The sequence below is a fragment of the Cetorhinus maximus genome, chromosome 19 (assembly GCF_964194155.1).
Source record: "Cetorhinus maximus chromosome 19, sCetMax3.hap1.1, whole genome shotgun sequence".
Classification (NCBI taxonomy): domain Eukaryota; kingdom Metazoa; phylum Chordata; class Chondrichthyes; order Lamniformes; family Cetorhinidae; genus Cetorhinus; species Cetorhinus maximus.
Window position 1 is genome coordinate 76,560,453 of NC_135897.1, and position 25,314 is coordinate 76,585,766.

The window sequence follows — 25,314 nt, forward strand, 5'->3', positions numbered from 1 at the left end:
TGCCTAAGGGAGCTGAAGGACTTTAAAATGAAAAATAAACTTTTTAGATAACATCTAAACATGAAGAGGGACATGTAAAAAAAAGGATGTTAAAAAATTTTGATTGTTTTTTTTCACAACCGTTGGAAACCTCACCCTGCCCGTGGATGAGGTTTCGTTAAAAATGCAAAGGCCACCTGGCCTATTCGTCCACCTCCACCAACCAAACGGTTGAGCGGGCAGCGAAAAATGCTACTTAACTAATTACTTAAGAGCCTTAATAGGCCTCTTAATTGTCGGTGAGCGCACCACCAGTCCTCACCCGCGCCCGTCGACTGAAAGACCGCAAGAGCGCGTGCAGTGACGTTGGGACCCTCGCCCGATGTCATTGCGCGTCATTTTATGCTCGAGCGGGTCGGGCACTCGCCTGCCAACTCAGCGCAAATTTCTGCCCACGATTTCAATTTTAGCAATTCTGAGGAGGCAGCCTTTCGGCGTTAGAATAATGAAAGGGTTTGTTTGACAAGAAATAAAACCCTCCCAAGTCTCTGTTAATTCAAAGTGCAATAATTTCCACAATGTGTGGCTGATGGGTGCAGGAGAATTGCAGCTGAATAACAGTGTGGCCTTGATATGTTGGTGCGGAGGGAGGTGGAGGTGGGGAGAGGGGTCAAGGGACAGGCAGCCAGGCTGTGAACTGTGACTTAGAGTTACCGCTAGTTTGTGTTGGTTTTGCCAGTGCCTGAAGTCAATCAAACCAACCTAAAAGATTATGGAATTATAAACACAAGTTACATCAAGTGTAAATGGAGTTTCTATAATCTTTAACGCTGGTTTTAAAAATATTATGCTGGAAGATTCCAATGCACACTGACCAAAATAACCAGCATCTTTCGATCAGGCACTTTACCACCTCTGGCATAAACACTGAGTTCAACAATTTCTATTGATAATATCTTCCTCCATTTTTCCAGACAGCAGCTGTTGACGATGATTCTACTTTTCCCATTTACGCCTCCTCTAGACGCAACTTTTGATTCTTTACTTTCCCCATCGCTCCCCCCTTTCTGCCTTACGCCTTCATTTCTCTTATCATTTAACTTCCTGCCTTCTATCCTGTCACGGGACCTTCCCTTTTGGCCCCCATGTTAGCCAATATTGGGGTTAGATGGGAATGTGGAAATCAAAACACAAGAAGATCATCCATGATCCTATTGAATGGTGGAGCAGGCTCAAGGGGCTAAATGGTCTACTCCTGTTCCTATTTCTTATGTTCTTATAGTATTGTAAGGTCTCTTCTCTTTCTTAGGTGTTCTTCCGCTCTCCTTTAAATCTGATGTTTTCACCCCCTCCTCAAAATAAAACAACTGTTGACCCCACCCTCCTTACAAACCCAAGTTCAACACTTGAACTTGCTGTTGCCTCCCAAATCCATTCCCATCTTTCCCGGAACTCCATGTTTGAATCCTTCCCATCAGGTTCCCCTGCCACAGTACCAAAACAGCTCTTATCAAAGTCACAAATGATATTCTACATGACTGTGACAAAGGTAAACTTTCCTTTCTCCTTCTTCGTGTCCTGTCTGCAGCCTTGACATGGTTGACCACACCATCCTCCTCCAATGCCTCTCCACTGCCATCCAGCTGGGTGGGTCTGCCCTCACATGCCCATTCCAATCTATCTAATCGTATCTAGACAATTACTTGTCATGGCTTCTCTTCCTATTCCAGCACCATAATCTCTGGTGTCCATCAAGGATCAAGGATCGATCCTTGGTCCCATCTTATTTCTCAACTACATACCAAATACCTTGGTGACATCATCCAGAAGCACAGTATTCGTTTTTACATGTGCGCTGGCAACACACACTCTACCTCACCACTACCTCCATTGACTCCTCCACCATTGCTAAATTATCAGGCTGTTTGGCCTGAATGAGCAGAAGTTTCCTCCAATTAAATATTAAGAAGAGTGAAGTCATTGTTTTCCATCTCCATTCCCCCAACGACCGATTCCAGCCTTCTCCCAGGCTGAGGTTAGGCTAGTCTGTTATATTTGATCATAATATTTGCCATATTTGATCCCAAGATGAGTTTCCCATCTTTACTCCATCACTAAACATGACTTATTTCCACTTCCTTAACATCCATCCCCTGACCATCACCTTAGCTCAGTTCATCTGCTGCTTAAAACCTCAACCATGCCTTCATTACCTCGGGACTCGACTATTCCAATGCTCTTCTAGCTCATCTCCCACATGCTCTGCTCCGTAAACTTGAAGTCATCCAAAACTCTGCTGCCCATATCTTACACTCATACCAAGTCCTATTCCCCTATTACCCCTGTGCTCATTGGCCGACATTGGCTCTTAGTCAAACAATACTTTGATATTAAAATTCTCTTCATTGTTTTCAAATCCCTCCATAGCCTCGTCTCTCCCTATCTCTGTAATCTTCTTCAGCCCCACAACCCTCTGAGATATCTATGCTCCTCTAATTCCAGCCTCTTGAATATTCCCAATTTAATCATTCCACCATTGGTGGACTTGCCTTCCATTCTGAGGCCCCAACCTCTGAAATTCCTACCCTACATCCCTCCGTCTTTCTACTTCGCTTTCCTCCTTAAAGTCACTCCTTAAAACCTACCTCTTCGACCAAGCTTTGGTCATCTGGCCTAATATTTCCTTAACAAAAACAAAAACTGCAGGAAAAACTCAGCAGGTCTGGCAGCATCTGTGGAGAGAGAGAGTTAACGTTTTGAGTCCTTATGACAGATCTGAAGAAGAGTCATAAAGGCCCAAAACGTTAACTCTGTCTTTCTCTCCACAGATGCTGCCAGACCTGCTGAGTTTTTCCTGCAATTTTTGTTTTTGTTTCAGATTCCCAGCATCCGCAGTATTTTGCTTTTATCTAATATTTCCTTATGTGGCTCAGTGTCATACTTTGTTTTATAATGCTCCTTTGAATGGCCTTGGGGCATTATACTATGAAGATGTTATACAAATATAAGCTGTTGTTACTGTTTGTTAATCCCTGCCTCTACACTCGCTTAAAATCTAGTACATCACTAATTGTTTCCACTTTGGTGAGAAATTGGAATATTCCATTGTTCTCCGCCAGGTGTCGCTGCGCCCCCTCCCGGCCGGGAGGTGGAGTGGCGGTGTCGCTGCGCCCCCTGCCGGCCGGGAGGTGGAGTGGGCCGTGTCGCTGCGCCCCCTGCCGGCCGGGAGGTGGAGTGGGCCCGTGTCGCTGCGCCCCCTGCCGGCCGGGAGGTGGAGTGGGCCCGTGTCGCTGCGCCCCCTGCCGGCCGGGAGGTGGTGTTGCGGCGTCACTGATGGCGGACGAGGAGCTGGAAGATTCAGCTTCTGTTCACAATGTGGTGGGAGCCGGCGGCCGATCCGGAGACAAGATGTTCACCCTGAAGAAGTGGAACGCCGTGGCCATGTGGAGCTGGGATGTGGAGTGTGATACCTGCGCCATCTGCAGGGTGCAGGTGATGGGTAAGCGGCCGGCCCGGGGTGAGGGAGTGGAGCCTCGGTACTCGGGTAGTGCGGGAGCGGCCAGGGAGGGAGGGGAGGCCCGGGTGTCTCTGACCCACCCTCGGGTGTGCGGGAGAAACGAGGCCGCCGGCTGAGTGAAACCAGATGGGAGTCAGATCTGTTCAGGTAAATGTCCCAGAGCAACACAAATATCTCACAAACTCCCCACAGCACAGACACTGGCCAATAATAATTAAACCATCAGGAGAATTTAGATGCTCTGCGATGCCCACGGGCCAGGAAATGCACCAACCCCCTCCAGGACACACCAACCCCCTTCAGGGCACATCAACCCCCTCCAGGACACACCAAATCAAGGCACACCAGCCCCTTCAGGGAACACCAAATCAAGGCACACCAGCCCCCTTCAGGACACACCAAATCAAGGCACACCAGCCCCTTCAGGGAACACCAAATCAAGGCACACCAGCCCCTTCAGGGCACACCAAATCAAGGCACACCAGCCCCTTCAGGGAACACCAAATCAAGGCACACCAGCCCCTTCAGGGAACACCAAATCAAGGCACACCAGCCCCTTCAGGGCACACCAAATCAAGGCACACCAGCCCCTTCAGGGAACACCAAATCAAGGCACACCAGCCCCTTCAGGGAACACCAAATCAAGGCACACCAGCCCCTTCAGGGAACACCAAATCAGGGCACACCAGCCCCTTCAGGGAACACCAAATCAGGGCACACCAGCCCCTTCAGGGAACACCAAATCAGGGCACACCAGCCCTTCAGGGCACACCAACCCCCTTCAGGGCACACCAAATCAGTCAGTGTCCACTGCCCACTTACCCTCCAGGGCCATCTGACCATGGACAATGTCATGGTGCAAAGAGCAGTAGCCTGAGGGAGGTTAGGGCTGGGCAAAGAGGGGGTGGCGATTGCAGTAAAAGGGGCTGGAAGCTACACCACAGTTGTAGAAACCTCTGGTCAGAGTCCAGTTGAAGTAACTGTTCTAGTTTTAGACACCACAACCAGGACAGATATATTGGTCTCAGGATGGGCACGGAATGGATTCAGCAGAAGGTACCTGGGGAGGGGTTGTGGTGTGGGGTAGGGGGTGGGTAGGTGAGTTGGGGGGGTGGGTGGTGCTGGTAAGTAAGGGTAATGGCTTCCACTTTCTTCATATTGAACTGGAAGAAGTTGTAACTCATCTAAAATAATGTCAGAGAAGCACCATGACAGCACGGGGCCAATCAAAAGAAAGACATGGAGATGCAAATTGGCAAAATGTTAGATGGAAAAGGGACAAAAACAAAAAATGCCAGAAAAACTGAAGAAGGGCCATACGGACTCGAAACGTTAACTCTGTTCTTTTCTCCACAGATGAAGTCAGACCTGCTGAGTTTTTCCAGCATTTTCTGTTTTTGTTTCAGATTTCTAGCATCCGCAGTATTTTGCCTTTATCTTAGATGGAAAAAGGAGATAGGAGGTGAAACCTTCATACAGCAACATTTCTGGGCACTACACTATCGGGAAACTGTTGAGGCAATAGAGAGGATACAGTGCATATCCCCTGATGTTCCCCCATTTAAACTGAATAACCGAAGCACAGTCTAGAACATGGCCTTGATCTATTTGTTGCCCATTACACCCCCGCCCCAATAAGTGATAAATACCAGCCCAGCTGTATTGAACACCGTTCACTGAAACCGAAAGCCAGCCCTGGACCTCTTCTACCCAATCTCCTCCCTATTTCTGTGAGTGAACCCCATCACAATATCACAAACTCCCCTACCCTGCACCTCTAGCAGGACAATACAGGCCTAGGAGAAGAGGAAAGAACCATCTCACTACATTAAAGATGCTCCTCCACAAAAGAAGCATATCTAGGTTACAGAGTTTCACCGTGAAGTGTTGTTTTGGGTTCCCTAACTTCCACAGCATTATCAAAATGATTGTTTTGCTCTTTGTTTAGATGCCTGCCTTCGGTGTCAAGCTGAAAATAAACAAGAAGACTGTGTTGGTAAGCTTTTGTGACAAGTTGCCCCACGGTTTTCTGTCAATTTCTGTTATCTCGTTAGGTGCTCATCCTTTTGCAAATCTGTGACTTCAAGAAAAACCTCAAAAGACCCACAGAACACTAGAAATCCTTTGTTTCTTGAACACACAACCCACCAAAAGAAAAGGTTTAGGACCTTAGCACTATAAAATTTGCATGCAGTTAACTTGAAATTCAAAATGATACAAAGCCCAAATGTACAAGAGTTGCACCAAATTCCGTGCTCCATGTGGGAAGCCAAGGACATTTCCAGTGCCCGGGACCAGCATGTGTGCAGGAAGTGTGCCCAGCTGCAGCTCCTGAAAGCTCAGGTTTCAGAGCTGGAATGGCGGCTGGGGACACTGTGGAGCATCCGCGAGTCTGAGAGCATCGTGGATAGCACGTTTAGAGAGGTGGTCACACCGCAGATGAAGGGACTTGAGGAAGGAAGGGAATGGGTGACCACCAGGCAGTCCAAGAGAAACAGGCAGGTAGTTCAGGAGTCCCCTGGGGTCCCGCTCGCAAATCGGTATTCCGTTTTGGAGGCTGGTTCCTCCAGGGAGTGTGGACAGAGCCCAGCTTCTGGCACCACAAGCAGCCTGTCTGTACAGGAGGGGAGGAAGGGAGGAAGAGCAATAGTAATAGGGGATTCTATAGTCAGGGGAACAGATAGGCGCTACTGTGGCCGTCAACGTGACTCCAGGATGGTATGTTGCCTCCCTGGTGCCAGGGTCCGGGATGTCACTGAACGCCTGCAGGGCATCCTGAAGGGGGAGGGTAATAAGGCCGAGGTCATGATACATGTTGATACCAATGACATAGGTAGAAAGAAGGATAAGGTCTTGCATCAAGAATTCAGGGAGTTAGGCAATAGACTGAAAAGCAAGACCTCTCGGGTTGTAATCTCTGGATTACTCCCAGTGCCACATGCTAGCGAGCTCAGAAATAGGAGAATAGTGCAGATGAATACGTGGCTTAAGAGTTGGTGCAGGAGGGAGGGTTTTAGATTCCTGGATCACTGGGACCATTTCTAGGGAAGGTGGGACCTGCACAAGTGGGACGGCCTACATCTGAACCAGAGCGGGACTAACATCTTTGCGGGCGGATTTGCTAGTGCTGTTGGGAGGAGTTTAAACTAATTCGGCAGGGGGAGGGGACACAGAATATTAGCAGAATAGGGACACATCATAATACAGTAAAACAATCAAGTCAGAGGGAGTACAGCTGCAATAAGTTTCAAGGGAGTAAGGCAAGGCTGGATGGCCTCTACTTTAATGCCAGGAGTATTACAGGTAAAATGGATGAGTTAAGGATGAGGATTGACATGTGAAATTGTGATATAGTAGCCATCACTGAGACGTGGTTGAGGGAAGGGCAGGATTGGCAGCTCAACATTCCGGGATATAGAATCTTCAGGCGAGACAGGGGAGGGGGTAAAAGTGGAGGAGGCGTTGCATTATTAGTTAAGGAGTCAGTTACTGCAGTAAGGAGAGATGATATCTTGGAGGGGGCATCGAATGAAGCTTTGTGGGTAGAGCTTAATAAAAAAGGGGCAATCACATTATTAGGTGTTTATTATAGACCCCCAGATAGTTAGCGGGAAATTGAGGAACAAATATGTGCACAATTTGTGGAGGTGTGTAAAAACAATAACAATAGGGTAAGTATATTAGGTGATTTCAACTTTCCCAACATTAATTGGGATAGACATAGTGTTAAGGGCTTGGCTGGAGTGGATTTCTTGAAATGTGTACAGGAGAACTTTTTAGTTCAATATGTAGAGGGTCCAACAAGGGACGGTGCATTGCTGAACCTAATTCTGGGGAATGAAGCCGGACAGGTGGCTGAGGTGGTGGTGGGCGAGCATTTTAGCGATAGCAACCACAACATGGTACAGTTTAAGTTTGTCATGGCTAAAGAAATTAACAAGTTGCAAAAAAATGTTTTGGATTGGGGGAGAGTGGATTTTAGTAAAATAAGGCAGGATCTGGCCAGGGTAGACTGGGAACAGTTATTTGTGGGGAAATCTACAGAGGAGCAGTGGGGGTGTTCAAAAAGGAAATGGGAAGGGTACAGGCTCAACATGTTCCCTCTAGGGTGATAGGAAGAAGTAACAAGCCCAGAGAACCATGGATGACCAGAGATATTCAGGTTACCATGAGAAGGAAAACAGAGGCTTTTAGCAGGTACAAGGGAAGCAAATCAGCAGAGGCATTAGTGGAGTACAGACAGTGCAGGGTGGAGCTTAAGAAAGCAATTAGGAGAGCCGAGAGGGAATATGAGAAAGCTCTGGCTGGTAAAAGTAGGGAAAATCCCAAGATATTCTATAAGTATATCAATGGGAAGAAGATAACTAGGGAAAGAGTAGGGCCCATAAGGGACCAAGGGGTCAATCTATGGGTGGAGCCAGAGGACATCGCTAGAGTGTTGAACGAATACTTCACATCCGTCTTCACCCAAGAGAATGAGGATGAAGGTATGGAACTCAGGAAGAGAGACTGCGAGGTTCTTAAGCAAATTGATATAGGGAATGACAAGGTATTGGAGGTGTTGGCAGGCTTAAAAGTGGACAGATCTCCAGGTCTGGATGATTTGTGTCCCAGACTGCTGAGGGAGGCAAGGGAGGAAATCGCAGGGGCTCTGACCCAAATTTTTAATTCCTCTCTGGCCACGGGGGAGGTGCCAGAGGACTGGAGAACAGCTAATGTGGTTCGCTATTTAAGAAGGGTTGTAGAGATAAGCCAGGGAACTACATGCCAGTGAGTCTCACGTCAGTGGTAGGGAAACTATTGGAGAAAGTTCTGAAGGAGAGTATCTATCTCCACTTGGAGAGGCAAGGTTTGATCAGGGATAGTCAGCATGGCTTTGTCAGAGGGAGGTCATACCTAACAAATTTGATTGAATTTTTTGAGGAGGTGACCGTGTGTGTAGATGAGGGTAGTGCAGTTGATGTAGTTTATATGGATTTCAGCAAAGCCTTTGACAAGGTCCCACATGGGAGACTTATAAAGAAGGCAAATGCAAATGGGATACAGGGTAATTTGATAAGGTGGATTCAAAATTGGCTTAGTTGTGGGAGACAGAGGGTGATGACAGAAGGATGCTTTAGTGACTGGAAGCCAGTGTCCAGTGGCATACCACAGGGATCTTTGCTGGGTCCCCTATTATTTGTCATTTATGTAAAAGACATAGATGATTATGTGGGGGGTAGGATTAGTAAGTTTGTGAATGACACAAAGATTGGCCGGGTGGTTAACAGTGAGGTTGAGTGTCTTGGGCTACAGGAAGATATAGACGGGATGGTCAAATGGGCAGATAAGTGGCAGATGGAATTTAACCCTGAAAAGTGTGAGGTGATACACTTTGCAAGGAGTAATTTGACAAGGAAGTATTCAATGAATGGCATGGCACTAGGAAGTTCTGAGGAACAAAGGGACCTTGGAGCGTGTGTCTCTAGACCTCTGAAGGCGGAGGGGCATGTTAGTGGGGTGGTGAAAAAGGCATATGGGACACTTGCCTTTATCAATCGAGGCATACATTACAAAAGTAGGGAGGTCATGTTGGAGTTTTATAGAACTTTGGTGAGGCCACAGCTGGAGTACTGTGTGCAGTTCTGGTTGCCACATTATAGGAAGGATGTGATTGTACTGGAGGGGGTGCAGAGGAGATTCACCAGGATGTTGCCTGGGATGAAACATTTAAGTTATGAAGAGAGGCTGGATAGACTTGGGTTGTTTTCGTTGGAGCAGAGAAGACTGAGGGGCGACCTGATCGAGGTGTACAAGATTATGAGGCGCATGGACAGGGTGGATAGGGAGCAGCTGTTCCCTTAGTTGAAGGGTCAGTCACAAGGGAGCATAAGTTCAAGGTGAGGGGCAGGAGGTTTAGGGGAGATGTGAAGAAAAACTTTTTTACCCAGAGGGTGGTGATGGTCTAGAATGCGCTGCCTGGGAGGGTGGTGGAGGCGGGCTGCCTCACATCCTTTAAAAAGTACCTGGATGAGCACTTGGCACGTCATAACATTCAAGGCTATGGGCCAAGTGCTGGTAAATGGGATTAGGTAGGTAGGTCAGTTGTTTCTCACATGTCGGCGCAGACTCGATGGGCCGAAGCACCTCTTCTGCACTGTGATTCTGATGTGAGAAGCACCTCTTCTGAAAAGCCTAAACAGCTGCTCTGCCAGTGGATTATGAACCATACGGACAGATAGCACTGCTTGCTATCTCCACAGGTGCACAGCAAGCCTGCTTTCAGCCAGAATCTGCAGCCGCACAGGTTCTTTATCAGGTGGGAGTGAGCCAACGCATCTGAAAGATATCCAACAGCACTGTTTCTTATTCCCCACCAGCAGATTAGTCATTTCCTGCCAGCAGGTCTGCTTTCAGAGGTGAGCGTTTCTCATCAAAATAATACTCACCTCATCCATATCTGACTGTGCTGGAGCAGATTTAAACATGGAGCAATTGTTTTTCAAGGCCAGATGAAGCTGGGAAGCAACAATGGAAACTTGCATTTATAAAGCACCTTTAACGGCATAAACTGAGCTGCATAAGGAGATATTATCCAAAAGATTGGTCAAAGAGGTAAGTTTTATAGAGCATCTTAAAGGCGGAAAGGTTTGCGAAAAAAGAAAAGGTGCAAAGGAAATAGAACTGATTGGCTGCCATTCAGAGCAGCAGCTAACACACACACACACACCAACGGATACAGGGAAACTCAAGTTACATCGGCATGGTTACTTCGCAAGATTTTGACAGAAGCTAGCTTTAGCCTGTGAGTGATTGAACACCTACTTAAAGATGCAGATTAATTAATTTCAGCCAATGAGGAGCTTTTGTTGGCTTGTTTGCCATGTGAGTCCTTGTTCTGGGGTGCTGGCCTCTTGTTCTTAAGAAAACTCCCGGTAAAATAGCAAAATTGTTGCAAGGAAGTGTCTGCAAAACAATGCGTAGAAAACAATAGTTTACATAACTGGGAGTCTTGACAAGATGGCAAATGATCACCATAGATGGTCTGAGGAAATAGATTCGCCAAACTATGATCCCCGTAGAAACTGATAACTGGAAATTCAATTTTTTTTAAAGTTAATAACTGAAAGGCTGACACAACAAGAGTTCACATTTTAAGACGTTTACTGTAACAGACTAAAAGCACTATTGACTAAACATTATTTTTGTAGCCAACTCATACTTTAAACTGGAGAACATAACTTTTAACGCAATCAGAAAAAACCCACTATCAGGCATATGTTACACTGTCCTTTAACTATTCATTCTATCCTCCCTGAATCCGTCCAAAATGATTCTTAGCTTCCGAGAGTTTACTTCTGATACTTTCCTTTCCCAGCCTGGAAACTTTTAATTCCAGAACTGACTTCAACGGTGCAAGTTTCCCTGGAGACTTCTCCCTCTAGCTAAAGCTTTGCAAATCTTCCAACCTTGTTTTATTTCCCCACAATTTTGGACTTTACAATCTGAGTCCCAGCACCCACCCACATTCCAACACGCTGAACTACAGCGTCTTGCTGCCTATAGCTGCTCTCCCTCTCCTGGATCCTGGCAAACCATCTCATGTGTCTGTGATATTCAGGGATATTTTAGGAAAGCGTGTAGCCTGCTCTTTATAGTGGCTTCCTCTGCACCTTTCCCCATGGCAACATGAACCTTATATCCAGGTAGAAATGCTGAATAGCTATTCTTTAGATCCCAACTCTCCTGTCCTGGAATCAAGTATATCCTTCTACATCCTGACGTTTTTAATACTTCCATGGTACTTGAAGACTCACAGTCTGTCCACCAGCCTCACAGCTGCCTTCGCCATTGTCTGCAAATGTGAATGTTTTGCACTTTCTTCCCAGTAAAACAGCCTAGGCCTTCCTTTAGTCTTTACCAGCCCCATCATTCAGACCTGTTGTCAGGCAGATGTCAGCACAGGTCATATGATTCCCTTCCTTTTGCCCTAAATTTAAAGCTACAGTCCCAAAATATCTTTTAAACCTCATAAATGTAACAATAGATAGAGACCTCTGAATGGTGTAGATGATGAGATCACAGTGGAGTATTGATTTCATAGGGATGTATGGCAGGAGGAATAAAAATGACGGGGTGATAGAAGCCTAGTTCTCTTTCTCTACAGACAGAGTAGATGTGGTACTGCAGATAAGGAAATGGTTATGTTGCCAGGGTTGGAGTCTCTCGCAAATTGACCTTTGGTAAGTCAGAAGGTGCAGAGACCCAATAAGTGCTGAACCCCTGTAAGCTATGACTGACTGAATATTAGTAATCTTAAATTGAGAGAGTGGAAAGTAACTTAGAAGTACCCTCTGAAATATGCTTAATTGCCCAGCAAGTGTACCATCTGAGATTTTTTTCTGGCATTTACCAGTTTACTTGTGGAAATGGGTTCCAGTTTATGCCACTACTTAGCAACAGTGGCTCAGTGGGGACTCTCCCTACGATTGTTCTTTTGCCTTCATCCTTACTACTGCTCACCATCACCACCAATTTGGATGATGCCTGTGCTACAGAACTAACAATGTGGACAAAGTTACTGCAAGCTGATCAAGTGAAAATGAGCTAAGAGAATCGCCAAGACATTTGAGAGTAGATCAGTAGTGGATGGAGACATTCACATACGAACCTTCTGCCTGCTCTGGCAGCAGAGGTATTAGCCGATCAGCTGTTACCAACCACAGTATGTTTTATAGTGTGGTCAGTATGTACTACAGAACAATGGTTCTCAAACTGGGGACGGCAGAGATCTTACAGGAGATCCATGATTCAGGGCAAGCTCACAGATGGGTAACGACCCAGGCGCCCTAGTTAAAAACAAGTGAGCAGTGGCTGGAGATGTGCTTCCCACTATACCCCTTGTGCACACTCTGTGCTCCTGGACACTGGGCTCCTGCCCTCCCCATGCTCTGCTCTGCATATGCTTCTGCTCGCACCTTGATGTGCTTCTCCTTTGCTCCTGCTCTCCCCGTGTTCCTCGAGTGCTTTCTCTGTGTTTTGCTCTCCCTGGACTGCTGCCAAGGATACTCAGACTGCAGTAAGAAGCAGGCACAGCTATCTTACTGATATGTTATTACATACTTGTCTTCTTAAAAACATTATTAAATCATGTTTTGCATGCAGCTCTTTCAATTATGAGTATTATATTAGTATTATAATTTAAATGGACAGCTCCATGACCACTAACCCATTTGAAAAGGGATCTTTGACCAAAAATGTTTGAAAACCACTGCTGTAGAGAATATTCCTCACCAGTCTTTTTGTGTGCAGACTCAAAGGACGTTATTTATTTACATATATTTGTCTGACAAGTGAATCTAATTTTTTTTTTAGCCACTTTGAGTGATAGTTCTTTTTTTTTTGTTTTCCAGTGGTCTGGGGAGAATGCAACCACTCCTTCCACAACTGCTGCATGTCGCTGTGGGTAAAACAGAACAACCGCTGCCCACTTTGCCAGCAGGACTGGGTAGTGCAGAGAATAGGCAAATGAAAATTGTGGGGCATCCTTTCACTCCTGTCTTTATGGGTATTGATGTGTTTTATTTGGTGGAATCTTGCATGCTGTGTTGTGAAGTGAGCCCCATAAGAGTGGCCTCGGTCTTTTTATATGAAGGTGATCAACTTGTACTAAATTAAATGAATCTTATACCTTTATTGGTTTGTATATATTTATTAAAAAGCTGGACAGAAATAAACAGTTTCTTACCTTTTCGTTTCTTTATCCAGATGTAACTTTGATTATGAGGGTTACTGTGGGTATTGTACAATTTTCCACACAAAAGATTGGTAGCATTTGAGTCTTTGGTTTAAAATTAAAATACATGCATTTCCTTTTGTTGGAAATAGGGAGTGTCTTACGACTTGCAATTGTTTTTAAATTAAACCCCAGCATGATTGATTTAAAAAATGGATCTGCTGTGTATTTCCAGCATTAACTCCTTAATGGATGTAGTAATGTTTCTTTTGCCCTTTCAGACTTAAGCACAAATCCCACTTTGCTATCAATATTCATATATTGTGCTCTGCAGTGGATGCGTTCAATTTTCCAGCTGTGTCATTAATTAATAATAAAGAGATAACAGGGTTTGTTTGAGAGGCAGGTGGTTCCTTAATCTGTTACCAGCTCTGAAAGGGTATTATTACTCAACTTTCATTGATCCTATGCTGTACCTTAATTTTGCACAGTTTCCCCATTATTGGCTTTAACAACAATAAATGGCATTTTACCTATATTTTGCAACGGTTTCTCAATCCACTTTTATGAGGTTGAAATGTTCAGGGGAAATTATAAACATGGATAGTTAGTCTGGTAATTTTTTCTTAACATACAAACAGGCTTCAGGGGACCCAAGTATATTGTGTTTACGAGTCACTTAGTGACCCATACTATTGAGCCTTATGGGCCGTATATTTTATCTTCCATAAGACTAGAAGCATTGGCACAGGAAGATAAAAACAACTGCTGACTGAAGATAAGCATTTTTTAATATTTTGCTTGGGGAAAATAAGGCACCACAGTCATATTGATGCAAGAGTAGCAATTCTTTTTCACAATATTTTAATTTATACTCAGTGGAACAGGCTGAACTAGGGTTGTATTATCCCAGGCAGTAACTAAAATGTCAGAGATGGACATTGGGATAGCAAGCCATTTGACATTCTGCCATGGCTTCAAGGGGCTTACTACCAGAAAGAATGATGAAAGTTTAATATATTAGCCTGCACTTAAATAATGAGGAACAGTTAATTAACAAGGTTCCTGCTACTAACTCCTCAGCTGCGGAGCATGGGCTAATTTAAATGGTTAATATACATAATGCAATCAATCTCTTGAAGAGACCCGAGCTGTAAAAGGTGCTGACACCATTTATAGCGGCTTCTAGGCTAAGGCGTCAGTTTGGAGGCCCCAGTGGATCCCAGTTTTGTTCTTACCGTGACCAATGCCCAAAACACACCAAGGATCGGAAGCAGAAATGGAGGAATTCATTGAAATGGCACTTCCTGGTATCATTTGAAGTAGTCTTTGATCAATAAAAGTTTAATAATTTATCTTTCGCTCAAATGGTTAAATGGACACTTCAGAATATAAAAATGCTTCTCTGTATCGGTTGTGTCTCCGATAAATATTTTCATCATTAGTTCACAGAAACATGTAGTAAGCAGCTGGTGACTGATAATAGGATTCAAGTCGTCTTTACGCTAAAGCAGCATGAGGTATTACTATGCACCTGATTTGTGTCTCCCAGGTAATCGGCTTGTGTAAGTGAATAATCAGCTAAATAATAATAGTTGTGTGAGCTTCAGCTATTGTGTAACAAATTTGGGAGCTTCTAGAGCTAAGAATGCAACAGATTCAATATTTTTTGGCAAGACCTGTGGAGGGAGAAACAATCAACATTTCAGATCGATGACCTTGCATCAGAACTTTTGATGAACTCTCTTAAGTTCTGAAGAAAATACATTGACCTGAAAGGTTAACACCCTGTAGCTGCCAGACTTGCTGAGCATTTCCAGCATCTTCTGTTTTTATTTCAGTTTTACAGGATCCGCAGTATTTTGCTTTTGTATTTTGCTATTTTTTGGTTTCATTTCACAAAGAAAACAAAAGAGTTTGTTGAATTCTGTAGGCATTGTTTTCGCTTGCAAAATAAGAGTTATTTAAAATTAATAGTTATATCAAGATCAGTACCTTAATGAATTCCCCCTAGCACTTTCTACCATTGATGTATTTTAACAGTTATGTAAAGACAATTTCATGGAGTACCACAAAATGTAAAGCTGAGTAAAAATATTGTGATTAGAACTGTAATATGAATCATGGAGCAAACAGCCTATTCAGTAGATTGGTGACCTCAGCTGCAGGTGGTGCTGTGCAATATTTTGGAGTAGATATTTAATTGCATACAGACCAGAAACTACAGCACCACCCCATCTATTTTCTCCAAACTATTGTGAATAAATATGCTTGAGGTCTTATCTCCCCAATTTGAGGAGAGTGGACAATTTATGCCATCTCTATAGGGTGGTCCTTATAGAAACATCAACAGGAATAGGTTATCCAGCTCCTTGAGTCTGTTCCATCATTCAGTTGGATTGTGACTGATCTATATCTCAACTCCATTTCTCCATTTACATACCTTTGATCCATATCCCTTGATATCCTCATCTGATAAAAATATATAAATCTGTGATGTTATTTGACCCAGAAGCAGTACAGTAAGGAAAATTTGTAATTTCTTTGAAATGTCTGAGGACTCTGGAATTGGTTTAAAGAATGTTTGTAAAGGATGTTTGAAAGTTTGTATCAATTGTAATTTTCTTGAATAATAAATACTGGTCCATGTGATTTGATACTGACATGGAAGCAGTACCAACAGGAATGAGCTATGTGAGCAGAGAAAAAGGAGATCTGCAGCAGAGGGGAGAACAGAGATGGCACATTAACAAAGAACTGTATGTGAGTAATACGTTAGAAGTGACAGCTGAAGACATGGTTAGAGCAGGGATTGTAAATTGGACAGTTTCACTGCTGCTACTGCTACAGTTTTGCCAGAGCCTACCAGATCACTTAACAAGGTTTATTAAAGGACTCTCTGGGAAGCTGTGCCATCAAGACTGTCCCATGCACAGAGCTAAGGTGGTTCTGCAGGATGGTGCCAAATGGGTGATGACTGTCTCCAGCAAACTTGGAAGGTGTGGAGCTACTGTTGTAGGTGACTCGAGGATCAAATCCATTGAGTAAGAAAAGTGAGAGACCCAACGTACTGGAGGCCGAGTTGGAAAGACTGAGAGATTGCATGTGGTGCCACATGTCTGCGGGGAGTGATGTGAACACTTGTAATCTCATGAGATATCTTTTTGCATCTGCTATTTTATACTTCGTAAAGACCATGATTTGCCTATTAATTCATGTTTAATTTGTATTGGTCCTGATTCTTGTTAAGGTAAAAGTTACAAAAAGTGAAATCTTGTTGGTAATTTCTTCGTTTTGGGATAGTTTGGTAAATTGGGTTATTTGGGTTTAAGGCTCCCCCACGGGGACTAACACAATCCTAGTCTAGAAAATATCAGTTGACCTATCCTGCTGATAGATTTTAGTAACTTGCTCACAATGGGTCTTCAACTGTAGTTTAGTTTGCTGTTTTATCCCATTCCTTTTTCTTAAATGATAGTGACATTTTGAGTTTTCCAATCAAAAGATGCAATTCCCAAAGCTAGAGAGGTTTAGAAATTTTTTTTTTTTTTTTTAAATCATGGGTTGTGATCATTGCTGGCAAGGCAATTCATCCCTAATTGCCCTTGAGGAAGTTGTGGTGAGCCACCTTCTTGAACAGCTGCAGTCCGTGAGGTGTAGGTACATCCACAGTGCTGTTATCAAGGGCGTTCCAGGTTTTAGACCCTGCCACAGTGAAGGAACAGTGATTTAGTTCCAAATCAGGATCGTGTGTGATTTGAAGGGGAGCTTGCAGGTGGTGGTGTTCCCATCTGCCTGCTGCCCTCGTTCTTCTAGGTGGTAGAGGTTGTGAGTTTGGTAGATGTGTCGGAGGTGCCTTGGAGAGTTGCTGCAGTGCATTTTGTATATGGTACAAACTGCTGCCACTGTGCTTCATTAGTGGAGGGAGTGAATGTTTAAGGTGGTGAATGGGAATCAGGTTGGATACTTTGTCCAGGCTGATTTTGAGGTTTGAGAGTGATCTACACACATCCAGGCAAGTGAGGAATATCCATCACATTCCTGACTTGTGCATTGTAGATGGTGGACAAGCTTTGGGGAATCAAGAGGTGAGTTACTTCTACAGAATTCCCAGCCTCTGACCTGCTCTTGTAGCCACTGTATTTATATGGCTGGTCCAGTTAAGATTCTGGTCAGATAATGCTCAGGATTGTGATAGTGGGGGGCTCAGCAAGAGGTAACTAATGAGGTAGTCGATGCACTGGTGTTAATTTTCCAAAGTTCACTGGATTCTGGAAAGGTTCCATCAGATTGGAAAGTAACAAATATAACCCCTCTATTCAAGAAGGGAAGGAGGCAGGAAACTATAGGCCAGTTAGCTTGACATCTGTCGTGGGCAAGTTATTAGAATCAATCATTAAGGAGGTTATAGCTGGGCACTTAGAAGAGGTCAAGGCAATCGGGAAGAGTCGGTATGGTTTTGTGAAAGGAAAATCATGTTTAACCAATTTATTGGAGTTTTTTGAAAGAGTAACATGCGCAGTGGATAAAGGGGAGCCTGTAGACGTACTGTAGTTGGATTTCCAGAAGGCATTTGATAAGGTGCCACATCAAGCATTATTATGGAAAATAAAAGGGAATGGTGTAGGGGGTGACATATTAGCATGGATAGAGAATTGGCTGACTGGCAGAAAGCAGAAAGAATGCATAAATGGGTATTTTTCAGATTGGCTTGATGTGATGAGTGGAGTCTCACAGGGGTCTGTACTGGGGTCTCAACTTTTTACGATTTACATCAATGACTTAGATGAGGGGAGTGAAGACATGGTAGCTAAATTTGCAGATGACACAAAGATGGGTAGGAAAGTATGTTGTGAAGAGGACATAAGGTTGCAGATGGATATAGATCGGTTGAGTGAGTGGGCAAAGATCTGTCAAATGGAGTTTAATGTGGGAAAATGTGAAGTTGTTCACTTTGGCAGGATGAACAAAAAAAGCAGAGTATTAATTAAATGGAGAACGGCTGCATAATTCTGAGGTGCAGCGAGATCTAGGTGTTCTGGTACATGAGTCACAAAAAGTTAGTATGCAGGTACAGCAAGTAATTAAGAAGGCTAATGGAATACTATCCCTTATTACAAGAGGAACTAAACATATAAGTAAGGATGTTATGCTTCAGTGAGACTGCACTTCGAATACTGTGTGCACTTTTGGTCTCCTTATTTAAGGAAGAGTGTAGATGCATTGGAGACAGTTCAAAGGAGGTTTACTAGATTGATACCTGGAATGAGTGGGTTGTCTTATGAGGAAAAGTTGGACAGATTGGGCTTGTTTCCACTGGAGTTTAGAAGAGTGAGGGGTGATTTGATTGAAGTATACAAGATCCTGAACGGCCTTGACAAGGTAGATGTCAAAAGGATGTTTCCTCTTGTGGGTGAGTCCAGAACTAAGGGGCACTGTTATAAAATTAGGGGTCGCCCTTTTAGGACAGAGATGAGGAGAATTTTTTTCTCTCTCAGGGTTGTGTGAATTTAGAACTCTCTGCCTCAGAAGATGGTGGAGGTGGGGTCACTGAATATTTTTAAGGCAGAGGTAGATAGATTCTTGTTAGGCAAGGGAATCAAAGGTTATCGGGGTTAGATTGGAATGTGGAAATCGAAACACAAGAAGATCAGCCATCAGGGTCTGAATGGTCTACTCCTGTTCCTATTTCTTATATTCTTATGTAAATTTTACTTGGCACTTATTAACCAAGCCTGAATGTTGTCCAGCCTTGCTACATGTGGGAACAGACTCCTTCAGTATCTGAGGAATTCAATGGTACTGAACACTGTACCATTAGTGAACATCCTCATTTCTGACCTAATGATGGAGGAAAAGTCATTGATGAAGTAGCTGAAGATGGTTGGGCCTAGATCATTACTATGATGAACACCTGTAGCGATATCTTGGGACTGAGATGATTGTTCTGCAGCAACTGCAACCATCTTCCATTGATATGGAACTCTCCAACCAGTGGAGAGCTTTTTCCCTGATTCCCATTGATTTCAATTTGACTAAGGTCCCATCATGCCACACTCAGTCAAATGTTGTCATGATGTCAAGGGCAGTCACTCTCTCCTCACCTCTGGAATGCATCTGCATTTTCCCCACCTGTTTCTTTTCATACCCTAAGGTCGAAACCATCAGGTTCTGGAGATTTGTCTATCTTAAGTCCCACTATTTTCTCCATTGGCATTTTCTTACTTATACTAAAAGCAATCATTTTCCTCACTTTGACTGATTTTATGTTCCCTTGTCCTCCTCTTCTACTGTGAAAACCGATACAAAGAATCCATTTTAAAAATCTGCCATTTCTTTATCCATTCTGCATGAGTCAATGTTCCCCTTTACCACTATTTTTCTTAATATATTTCTAAATAAAAAAGTACCATTATCTTTGATATCCCTTGCAATTTATTTTCCATACCTCCTTTTTTCATATCTAAAATTTCTGCATTCTTAATTTTATAAGTAAACAAACACCTGTTTTTGTACCTACCCTTCATAACCTTCCATGGGCCATCATATAAAAAAATGAATGTCAAAAAAATTACATTCCAAATGAACAAGTATATAAGTACAGCTAAATATGGGTGTGTTACAATGCAATAATACAGTTGAAAGAGATAGGTGGTTTCAAGACATAACAAGAAGTAATTTGTTTCCTAATGTGCTGCTAAGGGCATTCCAAGGAAACTCTTGCTTTACATTAAGTATGCAACATTATTTCTTTTAAGTGTTTCTACCCTACCATTGATATTCATCAACACTGTTAATAAAGTTTCTACTTTCCATTGGTATGACTATTTGTTATGTACACATTCATCTCTTCTGCAATACTGATCCCATTTTGCAGTGCGGGTTATCCACCATTACATTAAGAGTTTTGCTACTCCACTTACCTTCTGTTGGTGCTTCAGAGTTATGGTGACAAGGTCAATGTCATTCTGTTAATATGGCAGGTGGTATTTGCCAGGCTGACCAAATCCACAAGGGAAACTTGGCCACACTATCATAATGATTTTGCAATTTGTATTTAATACGAGAAGGCTTATGCACTGAAATCAGAAGTAATAAGTCCACTACCTCCTTTAGAGATTTTAAAGATCAAGTTAAAACATTTATTAACAAAAGAAGAAACTTAAACATACACACAAGATTACAGTTACATAGTTATAACAGTTCCCAAAGTTTCTGTTTAACCAGACTCCCAACTACACACCCCCTTTAAGGCTACGGTCCAAATAGATTCCACATTTATAAAGTCACCCAGCAATTTTACCACAAGCATCCACTGGACAATGGACTTCCAAAGGCTTTTAACACAACTTTGGTTACTGGAACAGCAAACTTCTGAAGGGTGGCTAGAGGCTTTTTTCCCCCAAGTCTGTTTCATACAGTCACCTTTCAAGATCTCACATGGCCACACCTCACACAGCCTCCCAGCCTTCGTTAAATATATTTCTCCCTTTTTGATCTGTAAATCCCATTGTTTCCACTTGTCTTTAGAAGATACTTTTCCAAGAATTTAAAAATCTTTCATGTTCTCATTATGGCCATCACTTTTGGGAAAAATTGATGTAATGATCTTGCCTTATTTATCTTGCTGGTTATAAACATTCTCCATGTCCCTGTGAAAATCAAACATTTCTCCACTTATCTAAAAATGCAAATTTCATTCACACCGAATCTGCTGACCTCACCCTAGCTTTATTCATCTCCATTTCAAACATGTTTTACACCTCACTTCTTTGATAATTTAAAACTTGCAGTCTATTCATCTCTAGTATAAATAAATTAGCCCCACACACAGAACTATACACCCACACACATAAGCTTGCTTTAAAATATCCCACAGTAATATTAGGAAAAACATGATCGTTTCTTGACCATATAATGACAGAAGAAGTTTCATTTTCTCTTCCCACTGGAATAGTGTTGACAAAGTGGAGTCCTTCTCCTATGTGTGGTTGTCCAACATATTAATCTTAATCGATATGGATGGCTTGTACAGCACAACTGTCGAGTTTAATAATTGGTAAGTCTAGATGATTCCAATTACAGATTTATTTCTTCAGCAGTCTATAATTATCCACAGACTGCAGCACAACTGCACAGAGATTTGTCATTTTAAAAATATTTACCAAATAGGTCAGTTTGCCTTGCACACTTATTACTGCTCTCATTTGCATTATGTAATCCCTTTAACAAAGTAAAATATCCCAAGGTGCTTCACAGGAGCATTATCAAACAAAGGAGATATTAGGACATGTGATCAAAGTTTGGTCAAAAGAGGTAGGTTTTAAAGAGCATCTTAAAGGAGGAGAGATAAATACAGAGTTGTAGAGGCTTAAGAAGAGAATTCCAAAGCTAAAAGCCCAGGCAGATGAAGACATGGCCACCAGTAGTGCAGCAATGAAAATCAGAGCTGAGCAAGTGGCCAGGAATGCAGAGATCTCAGAGTGTGTAGGGATGGAGGAGGTTACAGAGATAGGGAGGGGTGGTGCCATGTTGGAGGATTGGGAAACGTACAAAAATTTTTTAACTGAATTGTTGGACTGGAGTCAATGTGGGTCAGCAAGCAGAAAGGTCATAGGTAAATAGGACATGGAGCAAGATAGGATATGGTTACAGAGTTTTGGATAAGTTCAGGTTTACGAAAGATACAAGGTAGGAAGCCAGCCATGAGAGTATCAGAATAAATGTATCTAAAGGTAACAAAGATTTCCACTGCAGGTGATCTGAGTCAGGGACTGAGACAGGCAATGTTACGGAGGTGTAGGTAGGTGGTCATGCTGACAGAAAAGATATGAGGTTGGAAGCTCGGCTCAGGGTCAAATGAAATGTCACAGTTGCAAACAATCTGGTTCTGTCCCAGACAGTGGCTAGAGAGAGGACAAAATGATAAATGTCCTTTGTGAATTAATATTGGTTTAGATAAAAGCCAATATCCAAACAGATACTGAAGTTCAGACAGTGGATGTCCAGTGGAATATAACAGTGCATTGAAAGAAGTTTGTACAGGTCCACATTAAAGTGAAGGATTTTGAAAATGTGCACCTGTCCAAATTTAGTATTTAATGTTTGTACAGTGCAATGCATAATGCTGCTTGGAAACCAAACCCTGCCCAAGATACATTCTTGACTGACTTGATAAAAATTGCTCAACCAGTGGCTCCATTTATTTTTTCTCAAAAGGAATGCCAGATTTTGTGATCTTTTGATCACTTCTCCATAGAAAGGAGTTAGAAAAGAAAATATCACTTCACATTGCGCTTTCATGAAAAGGAAGTTAGGTTGTTAATCACCACACCCTCAACTTCTCTCTTCCACCCCCCCCCCACCCAACTTCAACCAGTTTATACTTCTCCCTTCTCCTAACTATGCTTCAGTTCTGCCGAAGGTCCATGAAGGCTCGAAACATTAACTGATTTCTTCTCCGCCGATGCTGCCAGACCTGCTGAGTTTTTCCAGGTAATTCTGTTTTTGTTTTGGATTTCCAGCATCCGCAGTAGCTTTTAGCTTTTTGTTTTTATCTCTGTGTTAATATGCTACTATGTTAATAATAGTGTTCTTTTCCCGAAACCCTGTAAACAATGAACAATTCATGAGCTTAATTTGATTATTGATAAGTATCTCACACCTATTGTGTAGGGAACTCTCTAGCTTCAGGTGCTCTGTAAAGTAGAGATGTCTCATCGGTCTTCGTTTTTGCTCCTGAACTACAATAAAAGAAAAAACAGAAACTGAGACATAGGCAGTAAAGTCTTGCAAACGGCGAGAGATCAGTCCGTTTTCTAAATCAAAACTAAGCAGTTAGAAATGCTGGAGAACAGCTAGAGGTCAATTTATTTTACTTAAAGATGATGCATTGATGGCGAAGGGTGGTGTGGCATGGTGCATTCTTTAGTATTACTATGTAAAGATAAATTGTACTGATAGAGTTAAGTGAGTCCAATCAAAGCTGCTGTTTACCTGACTGTGAAATAAAGCGGTTATTAATTTGTATCAGGCTGTGTCTTGCTGAGTGTTTTCTGGTGACGCCTTCTGGAAGATTGGAGAAGCATGTGAGGGCATGTGCGAAAGATACAAATATCCAGTTCAGGTCAAAAGGAGGAACTATTATTACATCCCAGGATTAAATCATCATGCAAATCGATATGGGGTAGCGTGAATCAACTCTGATTAAAATGAAGGTGCTTACACCACCCACAAGATTGATTGATGCCACTGAAGCTGAGACGGTATCAGCAGCAGACCTAAATTTGCAACAGATACACTTTTTTAATTCAGCAGCGGTTCATCTTTCTGTACTTGGCTCACCAGTTGCCTCTCAATGGTAATAACCTAATTTTCAACCCTTGATGTCCATCAGCTTGATTAATTGCATATGAAAGAACCACAATGCCAATTAGAACTCCTCTTGACAGGATTGCACCCATGTATCACACTAATTAGATATTCCTTTGATATAAATAGACAGCACATTATTTCGGAAGCATTTTTCCGTTCTAAATTGAAATTAAAGATGCCTTACAAAGATCCAAGTGTTGTGGATCTAAGGTTTTAGAGGATTATCCTTTCAATGTAACCTAGTTTCACCTCAAGTACCATGCACTATTTCTGACAGCTTCTTCACACACTAATACTCCTCATAGCAACATATGCTTTGAAAGAGAGGTAACAATGCAACAATTTTTGAGTTGTGAACTCAAATTTGTAAGTTTATGGAATGATGGTAATGTTATTGTCTTTTCACGGGATAGTCTTTCTGATGATACATAAGCATCTTATGGGATTGTTTTCCAACATAAGCTTAAGTGCAATTTTTACGTAAAGGTAGGACGCACTGAGACTGATAGCGTCAATGTTATTATTAGATAAAATTAAACATATATAGCTTGAATCATCAGTTTTTGTAAATTCAGCAGAAGGCTGGCAATTCATATTTCAAAAGGTTCTCAAAGGAGATTTCTAATCTTTTGTTTAAAAAAATACTGATAATTTAGAAGAAAACTGCCGAGAGTGATTGAAAGAATGAATTGAGCAAACTACATTGGCCATAAATTTGCATCAAAATGTTTCTAAATCTTTTAATGAAACATGAAAACATATAAACAATGAACGGTAAGTAAATGTGTACTATCAGTAGGGCTAATAGTCAGCTATGTAATTTTGAAATGTATGCGCTGTTGTCATGTGAGAAACAATGCAGCTGATTTGTCCACAGCAAGGTCTCTCAAACAGCAATATCATTATGACAAAAATAATCAATTTTAGTAATGTTGATTAAGAGAAAAATATTGGCCAGGACACCAGGGAGAACACTTGGCTCTCCTTCAAAATAGTGTCATGTGATCTTTTATGTCCACCTGAGAGAGTATCAGGACTTCACCTGAAAGGTACTAGCTCTGACTTCAGTACTGCAGCACTCCTTCAATACTGCAACACAGCTTTTTTTTTTGTGCGCAAATCTCTGGAGTACGATTTGAACTCATAGGGCTGAATTTTGCCGTCGGCGAGCAGGGGGCGGGGCCCACTCGCCGACGCGTAAAATGACGTGGGATTATGTCGGAGGGAATTCCCGACGTCATCCTGCCCCATTTAAGTTTTCAGGAAGGTGGGGGCACAGCCAAATCGGCTGTGCACCTGCCGACCTGTCAATGGCTAATTGAGGCCATTGACAGGATCATTGAAACAATTAAAGGACCTGCCCGTCCAACCTTAAGGTTGGCGGGCAGGCCAGGAGCCCCGGCGGGCAATAGAAAAAACATGAAACCTCATCCATCGGCGGGATGAGGTTTCATGTAGAGATTTAAACAGTTTAATAAAGTTTTAGTGTAATTTATGAACATGTCCCATCTGATGTGACATTGTTACATGAGGGGGACGTGTTAAGGATTTTCTTTTCTATTTTTAATCTTTTTAAAAGTGTCAGTAATCTCCCTGAAGCAGCACTTAGCCTCTGGGAGATGTGCGCTCTTTCATGTGCATGCGTGAAAGAGCACACTCTCACTTTTGGGGAATCCCCCCTGTCTGCACAGGGAGCGCATAGCGCTTCCCACCGGGCATCACGCTGGGC

General features: G+C 42.7%; 2 protein-coding genes across 2 annotated transcripts in view; both read left to right on the forward strand.

Annotated features, from left to right (window-relative positions):
• Positions 1-3,278: 3,278 nt before the first annotated feature.
• Positions 3,279-13,749, forward strand: LOC144693940 (RING-box protein 2-like). The gene is made up of 3 exons (XM_078564188.1): positions 3,279-3,478; positions 5,445-5,492; positions 12,889-13,749. Exons 1-3 carry the CDS (start codon positions 3,313-3,315, stop codon positions 13,005-13,007), a joined length of 333 nt encoding a protein of 110 aa, XP_078420314.1. The 5' UTR covers positions 3,279-3,312; the 3' UTR covers positions 13,008-13,749.
• A 408-nt stretch (positions 13,750-14,157) lies between these two features.
• The window catches only part of grk7a (G protein-coupled receptor kinase 7a), a 29,481-nt gene continuing 18,324 nt past the window's right edge, over positions 14,158-25,314 (forward strand). Inside the window, exon 1 of the mRNA XM_078564186.1 lies at positions 14,158-14,763. Coding sequence (XP_078420312.1) covers positions 14,740-14,763 — 24 coding nt within the window. The 5' untranslated portion in view covers positions 14,158-14,739. The remainder of the gene's footprint in view (positions 14,764-25,314) is intronic.